The 14,874-nt window shown below is 52.0% G+C and overlaps 7 protein-coding genes across 7 annotated transcripts; 4 read left to right on the forward strand and 3 right to left on the reverse strand.

The window, feature by feature from the left end:
- Positions 1-109: 109 nt before the first annotated feature.
- M409DRAFT_48443 (uncharacterized protein) lies at positions 110-3,325 on the reverse strand (the record flags this gene model as incomplete). The annotated part of the gene is made up of 8 exons (XM_033810946.1): positions 110-369; positions 427-592; positions 642-725; positions 777-910; positions 963-1,822; positions 1,874-1,911; positions 1,961-2,078; positions 2,130-3,325. The coding sequence occupies 8 exons, from the start codon at positions 3,323-3,325 to the stop codon at positions 110-112; spliced, it is 2,856 nt and encodes a 951-aa protein (XP_033674359.1).
- Positions 3,326-4,403: 1,078 nt separating this feature from the next.
- M409DRAFT_15752 (uncharacterized protein) lies at positions 4,404-7,642 on the forward strand (the record flags this gene model as incomplete). Its single annotated transcript, XM_033803326.1, has 13 exons — positions 4,404-4,484; positions 4,536-4,591; positions 4,645-4,723; positions 4,781-5,242; positions 5,290-5,539; positions 5,593-5,943; positions 6,008-6,328; positions 6,381-6,460; positions 6,513-6,573; positions 6,635-6,749; positions 6,807-6,983; positions 7,041-7,293; positions 7,352-7,642. 13 exons carry the CDS (start codon positions 4,404-4,406, stop codon positions 7,640-7,642), a joined length of 2,577 nt encoding a protein of 858 aa, XP_033674360.1.
- An 813-nt stretch (positions 7,643-8,455) lies between these two features.
- Positions 8,456-9,864, forward strand: M409DRAFT_61863 (uncharacterized protein; the record flags this gene model as incomplete). The annotated part of the gene is made up of 3 exons (XM_033814915.1): positions 8,456-8,482; positions 8,625-9,482; positions 9,514-9,864. 3 exons carry the CDS (start codon positions 8,456-8,458, stop codon positions 9,862-9,864), a joined length of 1,236 nt encoding a protein of 411 aa, XP_033674361.1.
- A 455-nt stretch (positions 9,865-10,319) lies between these two features.
- M409DRAFT_15754 (uncharacterized protein) lies at positions 10,320-11,687 on the forward strand (the record flags this gene model as incomplete). Its single annotated transcript, XM_033803327.1, has 3 exons — positions 10,320-10,517; positions 10,550-10,670; positions 10,726-11,687. 3 exons carry the CDS (start codon positions 10,320-10,322, stop codon positions 11,685-11,687), a joined length of 1,281 nt encoding a protein of 426 aa, XP_033674362.1.
- Positions 11,688-11,797: 110 nt separating this feature from the next.
- Positions 11,798-12,385, reverse strand: M409DRAFT_15755 (uncharacterized protein; the record flags this gene model as incomplete). Its single annotated transcript, XM_033803328.1, has 1 exon — positions 11,798-12,385. One exon carries the CDS (start codon positions 12,383-12,385, stop codon positions 11,798-11,800), a length of 588 nt encoding a protein of 195 aa, XP_033674363.1.
- A 755-nt stretch (positions 12,386-13,140) lies between these two features.
- M409DRAFT_15756 (uncharacterized protein) lies at positions 13,141-13,842 on the forward strand (the record flags this gene model as incomplete). The annotated part of the gene is made up of 1 exon (XM_033803329.1): positions 13,141-13,842. The coding sequence occupies one exon, from the start codon at positions 13,141-13,143 to the stop codon at positions 13,840-13,842; it is 702 nt and encodes a 233-aa protein (XP_033674364.1).
- Positions 13,843-14,359: 517 nt separating this feature from the next.
- On the reverse strand, positions 14,360-14,830 carry M409DRAFT_33975 (uncharacterized protein; the record flags this gene model as incomplete). The annotated part of the gene is made up of 2 exons (XM_033810311.1): positions 14,360-14,674; positions 14,729-14,830. Coding segments are annotated over 2 exons (417 nt in total), but the record flags the coding sequence as incomplete, so codon positions are not given.
- Between the last annotated feature and the right edge of the window lie 44 nt (positions 14,831-14,874).

Consider the following 14,874-nt stretch of genomic DNA (forward strand, 5'->3'; position numbering starts at 1 on the left):
TAAGGTTTGGCTAGTGTCATGGAACCCAGGTATAGGGAGAGTTCAAATACGAAGACGTCAAAACATCTTTCAGTCGTCACCAATTCTGAATATCTTTGCCTTCCACTGATCACTCGTCTGGCCAGCAGGCGCCCACACCGCCATCCTCATGGACGCTCAACACCACACTGCCTTCGCCTCGTAGCGGATTCCCTTCCCAGACAACAAAGTCGCCAAGTGCGTGGCTCGAGGGTTTCAGTTTGGTCGATTTCAACCGAAGAATCTCTTCGATATTCGTCGATACTAGAGCAATAGCATCTGCTTCGCCGAGCCCTGCATATCGTGCCGCCCAGCCAGCTTCGCTGGCCAGGTTGTGGATGTGGGAGTCGCCTGCGAAAAGTCAGTAAGATGTCATGAAGCAAGTCCATGATCTGTAAGTGTGTGTACCTTGAATTGCCAGACCGAACTTCACACCCGCTTCAGCGAGAACACTGGCTGGGCTTCGCGTCAATGGAGGACCGCTCAAGGCGTCTCTCTTCTCCCAAGTGTCCGGTACACCCCGATTGGCGGTGAGGATGACTGAGATATCAGCTTGGGCGAGCTCTTCTGCAACCTGGTGTAGAGATCAGTATCGCAAGGTGAAGAAAAGTGGAGCGACATACCAGCGGAGCCCCATGCCCGCCGAAGATAACGAGGTTGGCATTTGGGAAGTCCCTCTTTAGCCAGATGATTTGGCGAATAATGTCCTAAGAACCAATCGGTTAGCAGATGATCCATATTAGATGTTGTCTCCTTACAGTATTAACAGCGTGAATGACCACAGGCAAGCTTCCATTACATGCGCGTGCGTAAATGCCTGAGCCAGATGGGTCTTGCGACAGTATCGTGCGAAGTTGCTTGATAGCTGCCGAGATGGTCGATACTTCGCCAGCTGCCTCAAAAGTCAGTGCATACTTACTATCGCCTGACACTCTTCCACTTACCCTTAGAAGCCTGGCTCAGCTCAAAATGCAGCGCAACATCTTCTTGGTAGATGCCTCCATCGAGTATGCTTGTCGAATTGCTGGTTCTAAAAGCCACGCTCACACCTCGCAGCGTACCACCACGTAATTGAGGTACGGTGACGGCTTTCGATATACCGCCTAGTCTGGCTCGCTCCAAACCCCGGCTGTCGCTGTGTAGTCCGTATTTGGCGAAATCAATGGACTCTTCGCTGGCCACATGGGCTTTTGGGTCTACGGTACCGTCGCTAGTGGAAGGCTCTCCGGTGATGTCAACGAGACCAAGCGTTTGGCTAACGGCCACTAATCCAGGCGTGACATGTCCATCTTTCAGATGTATGAGAACACCATCATCTGCGGAAGAGGCACATTTCTCATCAAGTCCGAAGCAGATTATCTCGCCTCCATCAACAACGAGCGTGGCGTTTGCGAGATTGTTGAAACCCAGTGCCTCATGTGGAGAATAAACCTTCTGGATTCCAGTGAAAATGAGTCTCTGGGGTCGAGTTGTCATTTTCGAGCACAGCGAGTGCCTTTCCTGGTCAGACACTTGTGGTCGCGCTTTGGGCTCTGCAGCCTTTGAACGTGTTTGGCCTGCCTGGAACAAGCTCTCGCTGACCACCTCCGGATCGAGCACGGAATGACCATCGATATACACCTGAGTAGCCGTCGCTCCGATCGAAAGTGGGTGGGAATCCCAGACGACCAAGTCAGCATCGTAGCCGGGTTTCACATAGCCAATTCGATGGTCTTGTTGGATAGATCGAGCTGGCACAGACGTAATGGCTTGTAGTGCCTTGTTGGACGCCAGACCGAAGGAATGTGCCACCGCTGCTTGGTGTCTAAACAATGGCTTAGTGTGGTGTGCATATGCCTAGGAAAGGGAGACGTACAGTAGGTACTTTGCGTTGTTGCCCTCACCAGTATGGTCCTGGTAAAAAGATTAGAACGTATTCGAGATGCACAAAGTTGCAACGTACAGATTTATAGGCGACTGCAACACCATGTTCCGCGAGTACCTTGCCTGCACGCAGACTTGCGCCGTATGCTTCGGCTTTGAAGAAGGCGTTCTCTGCAAAAGTCGCAATTGTGACGTTCCTATGTATTCGGTCAGAGAATAACACGAACGTTGCGCAATTGCATACTTACTGTTCTTCCGCTTTCAGCAGTTCTGGCACCTGCCATGCTTCTAGTGCATGATGGAATGCTCGAGGATGAAGGTTGAACTCATGTAACACTGCAAGCATGCGCTCGAGGTCCTCAGGTTCATAACAATGGATGTTGATGTTTACTTGGCCGCGCAGCATGGCAATGGTTGGTTCATATTCCAAGGGGTCTGGAAATCGGCCTGCCGATTGTACGAATTTGTTCACTCCTGTTTCAGACACGGCTAAACCAGCTTGGCACCACTGGTCCTGCTGCTGTTGAATCTCTCTGGCCTTGCTGAAATGCTCCCTCAACAACCATACGTTGCCTAATCGAGTGTGCAGATATGTGTGTTTGGGGTTCTCTCCACAGGCCATCTTCATATACCTGACACGCTTAGCCTCATCAATGCCGTGGTCTAAGAGCAGCTCCTCCACAATAGGTTCGTGATCGGGACCGCTCCGTGCCACATTCTTAACGACATAGGCTTGGCCGCCAATGATGTTTGCGGAGCCAGGTAGGATCAGAGACGATGTCACTCCTCCGCCAGCAATGACTTCAATGGCAGGGTCATACGGCTTAAACCCATCAATAGACCGTACAAAAGGCGTTATAGGTCCAAGCAGGGGAGTCTCGTTGACGTCCCGAGTAGCTGGAAGAGAGTGGAATGGCCAGACCAGATGGTGGGAGTGCATGTCCACCAGCCCTGGCGTTACGTAGCTTCCGCCAAGGTCTACTATTTCAACCTCATCGTTGATCAGGCCGTGCAGGTCTCCAGTCTCTTTGACGTCGCTTATGACTCCCTTTTCCAGGCGGATATCGACTCGGGCTGACACAAAAGCCTCACCATCAAATAGGGTGGCATTGCGAAGAATGATGGCACGCTTTTTTCCAGGTTTCGCGATCCACCTTGGATTGCTTCGAGTAGATGAACATTCCTGACCGATGAGGGTTTCGATTTTCGTACACTTCTCCAGGCCGTCACGCAGTTCTTCAGTGCCGTCTGGCAATATCAATGCATCGCCGCTGAAGTTTGGATAACGCCGAATGAAGGCCAGAAAGCCGAACAGAAGTCCTAAACAGGCGATGACTTTGGATCGGCCATATCTCTGTATGTCCTTTGGGGTTGCTCGGTCGTAGGCTGTGTAGTAATGGTATGGCGGAGGCGCGCTGGTAGGCAGTTCGTCCAAAGCACTCATAATGGGCTTGAGTTGCCGTCTTGGAAGAAGATACTCAGTCTGATATGCCGGAGTGCACAGCGTGCCATATGCCAAGCACGAACTACACGGTAGCCTCTATTGCGCTTCCGACAAGGCGTATGGCATCAGCGGGCTAGACATTGGAGTGGAACAACTTACATACTGATGAGACCAGGATGTTGCTCCGGCCAGAAAAGTCTACAGATTGAGTTGCAATGTTTCAATACGTCTAGTATTTTCTTGTAGATGTCAGCTTAAAGCGGCTGCTGATTTCACAGATAATGCTGCGATGCTATCCCAAGCCACAAGATGTTGTTTGATGGTTGGAGAGAAGGAGAAGATGAAGCAGGAGCACGGCACTCGGAGGTGTCGCGAATCCCGCTTGTGGTCCGTGCACGTCGACATCCTTGACGACACGCCCTTCTGGTTTCTCTTTACTGACAACGATATGCCGCTTGTATCTGCCACCATATCTCTGCAGGGGACCTCTCCATTCGGCTGAGATGTAATTATTATGCGTGACATCGTTGCTGCATCCGAAAGGCCAATGACAATCAGAAATGCCGGGCTAGGACCCGAAGGGACAACTCCAATGCAACCCGCGATAAGAACTGGAGACTCTAAAGACCAAGAAGGGTCGCCTATGTACGGTTCGCCCACCTTCGCCTACGAGCTTGTCTCGCTTGAACTATTGCATGGCTCTGTCGATCACATCTGCTGGAGACGGCGGCTACTTTCGAGTCCACCTGGTGCTGTTCGGGGACCAAGACCGACGAGTTGAGAAAAAATGCAACCCATTGATCTATCTATCTCCCGTGCCAAGGCCGATCAGGAGCCAGGTTCATTCTGTTCTTGGTGGCAAGCACCAACCGAGACGGGCGTCTCCCTGAGTTGGATCCATTACCGAGTGACAGTGGAGGGAAAGATCGCAGGCGGTGCTTTCTTGCAACATTATCTATGTCGGTCGCGTCACTGGTGAAAGCACGGCTGGAAGATTTAGCAAAGTGCATATAGGCATCGAATCCGTGCTTCACTAGATGCTTCTTTGATCTTGTGAAGAGGTAGACGGGCCGTCACTATGTCGGAAGTCAAAGGAAAGGACACCATCGAAAGCGTCACCACGGCGCTTGACGGCGATAGCTTGGACGAGAAGCGTGCTGTTCGTGCTCATATTGAGACCTTTCAGCCATTCCCCTAACTTGTCGTATAGCGCAGTCCACGGGACGTTCCCTTCGGTCATATAGTGACTGCTAAACATGCTGAAGTGTCAGTAAAGCCGCGAGCGCAAACTTGGTATCCCTTCGCTGACGGAATCCTAGAGCACTCAATCTTACCGAAGCAGACTTTCTGTCAGCACAGAAGGAGGCTGAAAAGCTATCGCTGCAAGATGTTAAAGAGGTACGATAACAGTTTGACTCTGCCCGAGTATCTGCTAATTGGATTTACGCCCCTAAGATCTTACGCCATGGTTATGACCTTCACGAATTTGACCCGAATTTCCCTTCGAAGGTTCTTGGAAAAATAAAAGTGTTTCTCGAAGATAATCAGATTTTAGAAACGCCCGAGAAGCACGCCGAGCTAATCGAGGAGATGCGCCTGGAGGCCGCCATTCTGACTTCCAGCAGTCCGTACGCCGAAGTGCGGGCTGTAGTGCACAACGGAGACGATGTTAACATCCCGTGCTCGACGATTAGATCTTGGATCATCGGCTTGATCTTCGTCGTGGTTGTGGCCTTCATGAACCAGCTCTTCTCGGTCCGACAGCCCTCTATATCTGTTGGTCCTGAAGTCGTTCAGCTGTTGTGTTATCCTGTCGGAAAGGCGTTTGAGAAATTTCTTCCCGACATTGGAGTGACGCTCTTTGGCGTCAGGCACAGCTTGAACCCAGATGAATTCTCCCGAAAGGAACACATGTTGGTAGGACATCCCCGGTATTCCCAAATAAAGATGTGCTAACGATGCAGATTACGATTATGGCCACCGGCGGATCTGTACTCCCTTCATCCCGGTATATCATCTTCACGCAATTTCTGAAGAAGTATTTCAACCAACCCTATTCTGGCTCCTTCGGATACCAAATACTTCTTGCGCTGTCAACGGATTTGATGGGATACGGCCTGGCTGGCATCATGAGGAAGATTCTGGTCTACCCTTCATACTGTCTCTACCCGAAGTCCCTTGTGACAATCGCGCTGAATAATTCACTGCACCGAGGTATGTCGACTAAATTTGTGCGAGGATTGTTCTTCACTCTAACCCTCGCATAGACAAGAACACCCCAGTGCAAGGACCTGCTCAGAAAACGTGGACCATATCGCGTTTGCGCTTTTTCATGTGGGCGTTTGTATCGATGTTCATCTATTTCTGGTTCCCCAACTACATCTTCACAGCGCTGAGTGCTTTCAACTGGATAGCATGGATCGCTCCCAACAACATTGACTTGTCTGCTATCACCGGCTTTTCGAAGGGAGCTGGCATCAATCCACTGCCAACATTCGACTGGAACATCATTTCCTCCAAGGGCGACCCTCTGGTCATTCCTTATCGAGCGGTCGTTAACAAGTTCTTTGGCGTTCTGGTTGGTGCTTTCATGGTCATTGGGATGTGGTATACGAACGGTAAGCGAAACTCCCAGCCAGAAATATATTGACGGACTTACTGATCATCCTTGTACATCTACAGCATTCCACACGTCGTACCTCCCGATCAACACCTCAACGCTATACACCAACAACGCAACAACTTACAATGTATCAAAGATCCTGGATTCACGCGGTTGGCTTGACGAGGCGAAATACCAGGCCTACTCACCGGCGTTCATGTCGTCCGCGAGCTTGACCATGTACTACTGGTTCTTTGCGCTGTATGCTGCGACGATCACCCATACCTACGTGTACCATCGGAACGAGATTGTGCAAGGGTTTAAGAACTTGTTCAGACGTCTCAAGAGCTCGAGCCTCACGGATGATGTCCACAATAAGTTGATGAAAAAGTATCCTGAAGGTAAGTAAAACTACTGTATATCTTGTTGTGAAAAGGCTGACTTGTGTGCCAGTGTCTGAGTGGTGGTACCTCGGCCTCAATCTTATTGCCATAGCGCTCGGTATTGCTGTCATTACTGGTTGGCAGACTTGTGTGAGCGTTGTTTTATTGGTCCAGATTGATTGTGTATGCTGATTTCCGGTAGACAACAGTCGGCGTCATCTTCTTCGGAATCCTGCTGTCCTTCGTCTATATCATTCCGGCCGGTGAGCAGGCATCTATGAAATGGTATTCAACCTGGCAACAGCAACTGACAGAGCGGCGCAGGAGTAATCTATGCTACAACCGGTATCGATGTCGAACTGAACGTGATAGCAGAGTTCATCGGTGGAGCAATCCAGCCAGGCAATGCTTTGGCCATGAACTTCTTCAAATGTTATGGGTAAGCAAGCTCGCCGCCAAACGCCTCCATCATTTGTTTAACACTGGTCTTCGACAGATACGTCACGACGGCACATGCACTGAATTTCGTCAATGATCTCAAGCTGGCTCATTACACCAAGATTCCTCCCCGTCATGTCTTCTGGGCGCAAGTCGTTGCCACTGTCATCTCGGCGCTGGTTTGCACGGGCACGATGAACTTCCAGCTCAATAAAGTCGAAGACATCTGCGAGAGGTATGCAAACCGGGCTAAGGCCTCTTTGTTCCCCAAAAGCTGATACTTTGCCTTCAGCACCCAAGCTGCGAGATTTACTTGTCCTGGCGTCAACGTCTACTTCTCTGCCGCCGTGCAATTCGGCAGCATGGGCGCGAAAAAGGTGTTTGGCTCTGGCGGCCAGTACACGATCCTGCTGTCTGCATTCCCCATCGGTCTTAGTATTCCGTTGATTCTCTACCTCGCTCAAAGGAAGCTACCAAAAGAGCACTGGGCCAGAAAGATCCACCCGGTGGCATTCCTGAGCGGTGGATTAGTCTGGACACCACCAGTAAGTTACTTCCTAAGACAAACCCCCACGACCGTCTTTCGCTGACATTTGCCAACAGTACAATGTGTCCTACATCTGGCCAGCAATACCTTTCGGATACCTCTCCATGGTCTATCTCAAGCGCAGGTACCTCGCCTTCTGGTCCAAGTACAACTACGTCCTGTCAGCTGCCTGGGCGATTGCAATCGCCATATCCGCCTTGGTGATGTACTTTGCTTTGGAGTACTCTGGCATCGAGCTGAATTGGTGGGGCAACGGCGCCAACAGTGGCTGCGAGTCGAAGGCTTGCGTGAGGATGAAGCTGCCAAAGGGAGAGTATTTTGGGCCGAGAATTGGCGAGTTTGCCTAAGCATGGGAGACTGGTGGGTTTCGGAGAGGATGGTGTCCTTCATTCGGCTCAGCAATTGATATCGTTTGTAAGGACTGACACTGCACTCCTTCATTTGGATGACGGTACATGTGGGACGGCATCAACGACAGACACGTCAAAGACAGAGCAAATAATGCAGGCTAGCTACGAATCCTCGGATATGTTTTCCACTATCGTCACGGCACAACTCAGCACGTCATCCTGTCGTTACCAGGTGACAATAGGAGGTAAAAGCCTCCCGCGAGCACTGGTCTAGGACTGCTAGCTATATGGCCTTGACATGCGCTGACTCCGACGCTATAGGATATTTCCTAGTCAGCCTTGGAACCAAGTCTCCGATTGATGTGAATATCCCTCATTCGGGACCCTCTGCGCGGTGCTGGGTCGTATAGCCTTCCAGGCCATTGCTTAGCACTACCTCGAACGAACTCAGTTCTTCAAGCGAGTCACTTTGAGTAACCACCATCGCGAAGAATCGAATTGCAGCTCTTGTTCCGTCAACCGAATGCATTACTCATGCGCCCATGCTTCTGCCTAGTTGCCCTTGATGTTCAAGATTCAGAACGGAAATGTCGGAAGGATTCAAAGCCTTGCACGGCAACTCGATCGGGTCATCCTCCCGAGCCTGAAACGGACAACACTGCGTCGTGAGGTATCGTCATGATTGAGAAAGAGCAGGTGCGTCTCTTCTTACGAGTTTCCGCTTTGTTGAGATATAAGAATGAACAGAGATCCAGGAGCAGGCTGTCGAAGCATGCAATTCGCAAGGACACCAGAGACACGCTCATCAAAATGCATCTCCCTCGCACCGCAGTGCTGGTAAGCACATTGACGTGCCTTGCTGTCAGTGCAACATTCTCAAACGACATGAACAAGTACCTAATATTTTCCACGGCTCGCATCCCCAAACACCACAACCACGGCACCGCCCTACACGCCCACCAACGCTCCCATCTTCCAGCTAAGCTCAGACCCCCAATTCGCCTTCTACCTCGAAGAAGTCCTCGCGCTCGCCAACAACGAAGGAGCACCCACCGGCGAGGTCCTCCGCATCGCCACGAGCATGATCCCGCACGACTTCGAGAGCGCGTACAACTCCTTTTATCCGATGGCGCAGGGGATCTACGCGCAAGCAGAATCGGGTATGGCGAGCAACGACCGCGTTTCCGCGAGAGAGGCGTATCTCCGCGCTGCGAGCTACTATAGAGGAGCGGACTTCTTCCTCATTGGCAATTGGAGTGATCCAAGAGTCGATCCCCTGTGGGTCCAGCAGCTGGATGCTTTCGAGAAAGCCGTCGCCCTGATGGAAGTCCGCGTGGAGGACTTCACGCTGAAAGCACACAGTCCGAATATGCCCGGCGGGGAGTTCAAGGTCATTGGAAGATTCTACAGGGCTGCGAATGCCATCGGCAGGACGCCGACGATTGTCGTCGGGAACGGATATGATGGCTCGCAGGAGGAGAGCTACCATACCATCGGGCTGGAGATTCTGAAGCATGAGTATAACTTCGTCACGTATGGAGGACCGGGCCAGCCGACTGTGCGTCGACAGCAGAAGATTGGGTTTATTCCGGATTGGTATAATGTCGCTACTCCTGTGGTGGAATACCTCAGTAAACGCTCTGATGTCGATATGTCCAGATTGCCATTGATAGGGCTTTCGTTCGGGGGGACACTCGCTCCAATTGCTGCGAGCAGAGAGCATCCGTTCACGAAAGTCGTCGCCATCGACGGGTTGGTCTCTATACAGCAGGGATCGAAAGAAGAGTGGCCGAAGCCGATCATCGAGCTGTACAACAATGAATGGCTCCGTCAACGAGTTCAACGCCGTACTGCATGATATCCAGGAGAATTCCACTTATCCCTCATCTCTCCGCTGGTTCATCGACCAAGGCTTATATTCCTTCAACACCACCAACCCATACGAATGGTTCAGCCGGTTGGGAAACATCACCATGTCTCCAGAGGTGGTCAAAACAATGCCGCGGCCTGTTTTCGTAGCCAAGGGCCAGGACGATACGATGTCCCTGAATCAACCTGAGCTGGCCTATGAAATTTTGGTATCTGGACGGCCGAATGGGAAGAACTTGACGTACTTTCATGAGTTCAACACTTCTCTGGGTGCTGGCGAGCATGTGGCGATTGGTGCTATGAAAATCCAAACATCGACGCCACCCCTAACGCGAGTGAAGAGCTATTGAGCTTGGTCTGGGCCGATGATGAAGTTACCTCCTCGAAAAGCGCTCGAGGAAAGGCTGAGAAGTCTAGACCGCTGGCGTTCACCAGGCTGTGATTGGTGGGATTTCTCTAGGAAGCTTCTTGACGCCCATTCGAAAGACCAAGACTTCGTATCCGACTTCACGCTTCACTCTACACAGTGGCCAGTTAATTTTGCCTGCGCGGTGATTGCTCGTATCTGTCGATTATCTTAGGATAGGGACGCTAGTTGTCGGTCGTAGGTATGGGTCGGGCAGAGCGATCAGCACAGCCTTCGTCATTTGAACCCTCTCGCGTCTGATGGTATGGGCAGGGAGTGGTATATTCAATCTTGGCTGTTCCTGCGTTTTCAAAGTCTTGACTACTCCTGGCATTGCTTGTGTACTTTAGCTGAAGAGCAGGGCTCGCATTCTTCGTCCCAAAGCCGTTCCCAATCGCAATGGCGTCCTTCCTCCTCACCCTCTTAGCAACCTCAGCCTACGCGGCCCCAGCAGCAAGTTCCCAACCGCCAGCGATCCTGCTCACATACAACTACGGCGGCTACCCCCGAATCCAAGCAGACATCGCCTGGGGAACACCTGCGCAGAAGACCGTTCCTACAATCTTCGACACCGGCTCTTCGGGTTCTGGGTATACGGTCCTAACGCCACGATTAATGACGGATCGCAGTATCACTACACCGTCGGACCGTGCAACAAGACCGTGACGAACTTCTACAATTGGTCGGTCTCGAAGACGCATTCGAAGCTGGACACGAAGAAGGGCTACAGCTTTTCGTATGGCGGCAATGGTGGGTGGATGTTAAAGGGCTTTCGTGGGTCGTTGCTGATGGTGCTTGATGACAGGCAAGATCGTCCAAGCTCCTTCATCGATAAACGATTCTTTCAGCTTCGCCAACACGAAGTGGCCAGCGCTGCTTAACAATGAAGTCGCCTTGTCAAACTGGACCGTCGTAACACAACTTGACGATGGTTGCCAAGTTCCCGAATCGACTTTCGACCATAGTATCCTCGGTCTGGCCCCAATCTGCCCGGTGACTTCTGGGCCATCGTTTCGTGCGAATCTGTTGAGTCAGGGGAAGACGAAATCGTCGTCGTTTAGTATGTGGTTCGACAGGGTGCCCAAGTCCGTGAAAAGCTCGTACCAAAGGACCGCGATTTTTGGTGCGGTTCCATCGAAGTCGAAGTACACCGGTGAGCTGGTTCGTTTGAAGCAGAATCCGCCGCAGGGCGCGTTCGTGGGATACTACGTCTCCACGCCGAAACTGACCGCGACATCGATTACGAAGCCTGGCAAGGGGCAGAATATCGGTCTGAGCGACAAGTCCGTCAAGCAATGTCTCCTCGACTCCGGGACTGGACAGGATCGACTGCCGTTCAGCCAAGAAGAGGCTCTGGGCGTGACGGGTCTCATCAAGTACGACAAAGACGCCGCTTTCCTCGCGTGGAACGGGTCTTGCGATTCTATCCCTCCGACAGCGACGCTCAACTATACATTCGCTGGTGCCACTGCTGGGAAGAGCGTAACGGTTGCCGTACCGATAAGGAGCTACGCACGTGGCGAATTTGACGAGATCCCTGGTGTGGACACGAGCAAGATCTGTGGGCTGAGTTTATCGTTGGATGAGTATGGCGACTGCACCTTTGGTGCGCCGTTCTTCACCGCGGCTTTTGCCGTCTTCAACGATGAGAAGAAGCAGGTCACTCTTGCGCAAGGTGGTGTCTCGACTGGTGCTGCGGATGGACCTAGTGGACTTGGACCGATCACTGCCATAGAAGCTGGGCAGGATGTTTCTGGTTCAGTGTAAAATAGATTCTGTTCGTTTCGATATCCCAGGCATGGCCATTGATCGTTCTGTGAAGTTTCTGACGAGTCTCCATGAAGGAACTTTGAGTCGTCTGTGAATCGTGTCCATCCTCAGAACTTGCAGGACATCCGCCTCGAAGTCGCCACTTTCCGAGCTCCATTGTGCCGCAACACCAGTCCACCCTTTAGGCACGAGTCCGGTTCGTCTCCCGCCAGCTCCACAGGCGGCACTGGCGCTTCGTAAACAACATTGTCATTCTGCTCAACCCTACAGAACGGACATCGTTGATAAAAAACCATCGGCGGAGGTGCCTCATTGTAAGGCTGGTTCTCACATCCACGCAGCAGATCTCCAGCCGTTTCGTCTTCAGCAAAGTCGTTCGCTTGATTTGCTTTGGTCCTTCGCCGTCTGCGGTAGAAGAACCATCCAGCCAGGGCACCCAGAACAATCACCAGAGTAATGCACACTGCGATAGCCGCGAGAGCGGCAGTCGATATTCCTTTGGAAGCATCTTGAACCTCTGTAGAGGACGCAGAGGCTTGCGGTGTTGCGGTGGTTAGTTGCGAAGTTATTGTAGTCTCTGGCAGATTGACGTATGTCAAGGTGCTCGTGATTGTTCGAGCACCATCTATGCTGGTGGATAATGCGCTCGCCGGTGTCGGGGAGGTGGTTGTTGTAGCTCGTTTGCCGTGTGCCATTGTGAAGAGCGTCGTGGTCGGCCATCCATCGCCATGCTGAATGTCTCTGAGCATCGTCATGTCGAGAGTGGCAGAACACAGAGTTGCATGTTGAATAACGTGTTGAAACGGGTTGTGTCTCATGTGCCACTTCTGTGAAAGGATAGGGCGACGGATTCGCCAGAGTATCAAGTGAACGGGGGCCGCACAAGATTGTCTTACCAATGATCTTCGCAGCAAGTTGCAGGCAATTCTTCAGCTGAAATGTTGTGTAACCATCGTCAGTCCAATGACACGCGCGAAGGCAAGAGCAGTGCCTGGCTTCTTTCCACTCCTCGCGGTGGAGAGAACAGGTCTGGATGTACTGACCAGACTACTGTGATTGCTGTTTTCTATTATAGAAACACCAAACACGATGCCTTCCAGACAAGAAGGCTCGGCTAGGACTTGCAGTCCACAGCTGGACGGGTATTTCACATGCATTGCACCGCAGCGTCGTATCGTGGGGGCCGCCAGCCTTACCAGCGATATTTTGAGGTCGTTGTGCAGCACACGCCCTCGCTTGCTGGGATTCTCAATGCATTGTAAAACCGATGGCACAGCTGTCGCAATAGCGTACAATGCTGCCGCCGGAGGCTTGAAACCACCTGCTCTTTCACAGCCCCTCGAGCGTCGCTTCGATCCATCTGTTGTATTCTTCCTCGACTGCTTTTAAAAGTGAGGAGCGACGAACTTTGTCCATCCACAATCGAGCAAGAGCTCTCAACTGCCGCACCATGGACACTGCTATCTCTGCCGAGACCACAGACTTCAGCGCAGCCTTCGCTTCGTCGACACAATTCGAGCTTTCTGACACATCACTTGCCACCGCGCCCTTGACAAGGCCGCCGCAGTCCTCAACGACCGCAACGATAGCTACGACAATCACTTCAACCAGGGATGACGGACAGCTCGAGACGATTCAGTCCACGGTCTACCAGGTTGCAGATCCAACTGCATCGCCTGCCACAAATACAGAGCTTGCAAGTCCAGGGGGAAGCACAATGTCTTCGGGGGCAGTGGTGGCTGTGGCTATCTGTGTGACGCTGGCAGCAGTCACAGGGCTCTTGCTGACCTGGCACTTCGTGCGTCGACACCGCAAGAGGAAAGCCAGAGAAGCTGCAGAAGACGAGGGACAAATTGCCGAGAAAGACGGCTCAGAGAGGTCAGAGCTTTGCGGCGCCTCAAGGCCACATGAAGCACCGAACAACATTGCCCATGAGATGTATGTTCCGCCATATGAGATACTTGGGGAACCGATTGAAGGCCCAGTGGAGCCCATGAAGCTAGTGCCAGACGTGGAGTACTCTCATACATCTGGCGATTCGCAAGTAGTAGAGGATGGGTACGCGAAGTCCGTGTCGAGTGACGGACGGTTTTGGAAGCGCAAGTGGCTCAATGCACTCCCATGGTTCAAGAGGCGGTCCAGGAGCAGGTGAAGTTCGAATGCGGGATGGTGAACCATGCAGAGTAGTAGCCAAAGTGGCGAGCGCAGGAGCAAGCGGGCAACGATCGAACATTGAGCTGGAGGCAGATTTTGGTGCCGGCGTACCCATACTCCCCAACGACTTCATCGCTAATGAGGCTTGCGAGATGAATGCCATCGTAGTGGCTCCGAATGGCGACGATGATGACGGTACTTCTTTTCCTTCGTGTTGGCCATGAGAGCGCCTGGGCCGAATGTTAGCTTGGCCTCCATAGCAGTGAATTCGGAGCTTTCGTAGTCGTACCGAGCTGAGACTGTACCAACGCATTCACTGAACGCATAAGCCATTCGTAGCCTTTCGGTCAGCTAGAAGCCTGCAAGAGATCTTGTCTTTGTCCATGGACATCCTCGATCTGCAAATGCGCCGCCTGACGCTGTATCAGATCCTCGCCCATCAATCCCTGCACATTGTCATCTTCAGGAGGCGGATAGTCAGGCGGATATGTGGGCTTGTAAGGAATGCCGGGTTTCAGGTACAGAATCAAACGGTAGGCAGTGTTGCCATTGAGATAGTAGCGATGTAGGCGTTTCGTCCTGATGAAGCCTAGTCTCTCATATATCCGTAAAGAGGGAACGTTGTCGACTTCGGTTTCGAGGGCGATTTCATCGGCGTCTTTTGCGATCATAGCGTCCACTGCCATTCGGACGAGTTTGGTGGCGATGCCTTGGCCGCGATGTTCTTGCTGGGTGGCGAGCATGGCGATGTAGCCTCGCATGGGACCACCTCTATGTGGTTCGAGCTTGCATACAATGACTCCGATGAGGTTGTCCTGTTCATCGAGAGTCTGGTGGGAAGGTTGGTAAGTGGATGGAAGTGAGAAGTGGGTGGGCGAACATACCATAAAACACAAGTCACTCCATTGGTACAGAAAGTACCTGTACACGTAAATGCTGTATGGTTCGGACAAGTCCTTGGAGATCAGCTGCTTGATGGCGGGAAGATAGGGCGACTCCTTGTCGTTTCCGTAGCAGACGTATCGAAGAT

The sequence above is a fragment of the Zasmidium cellare genome (assembly GCF_010093935.1).
Source record: "Zasmidium cellare ATCC 36951 unplaced genomic scaffold M409scaffold_1, whole genome shotgun sequence".
Classification (NCBI taxonomy): Eukaryota; Fungi; Ascomycota; class Dothideomycetes; order Mycosphaerellales; family Mycosphaerellaceae; genus Zasmidium; species Zasmidium cellare.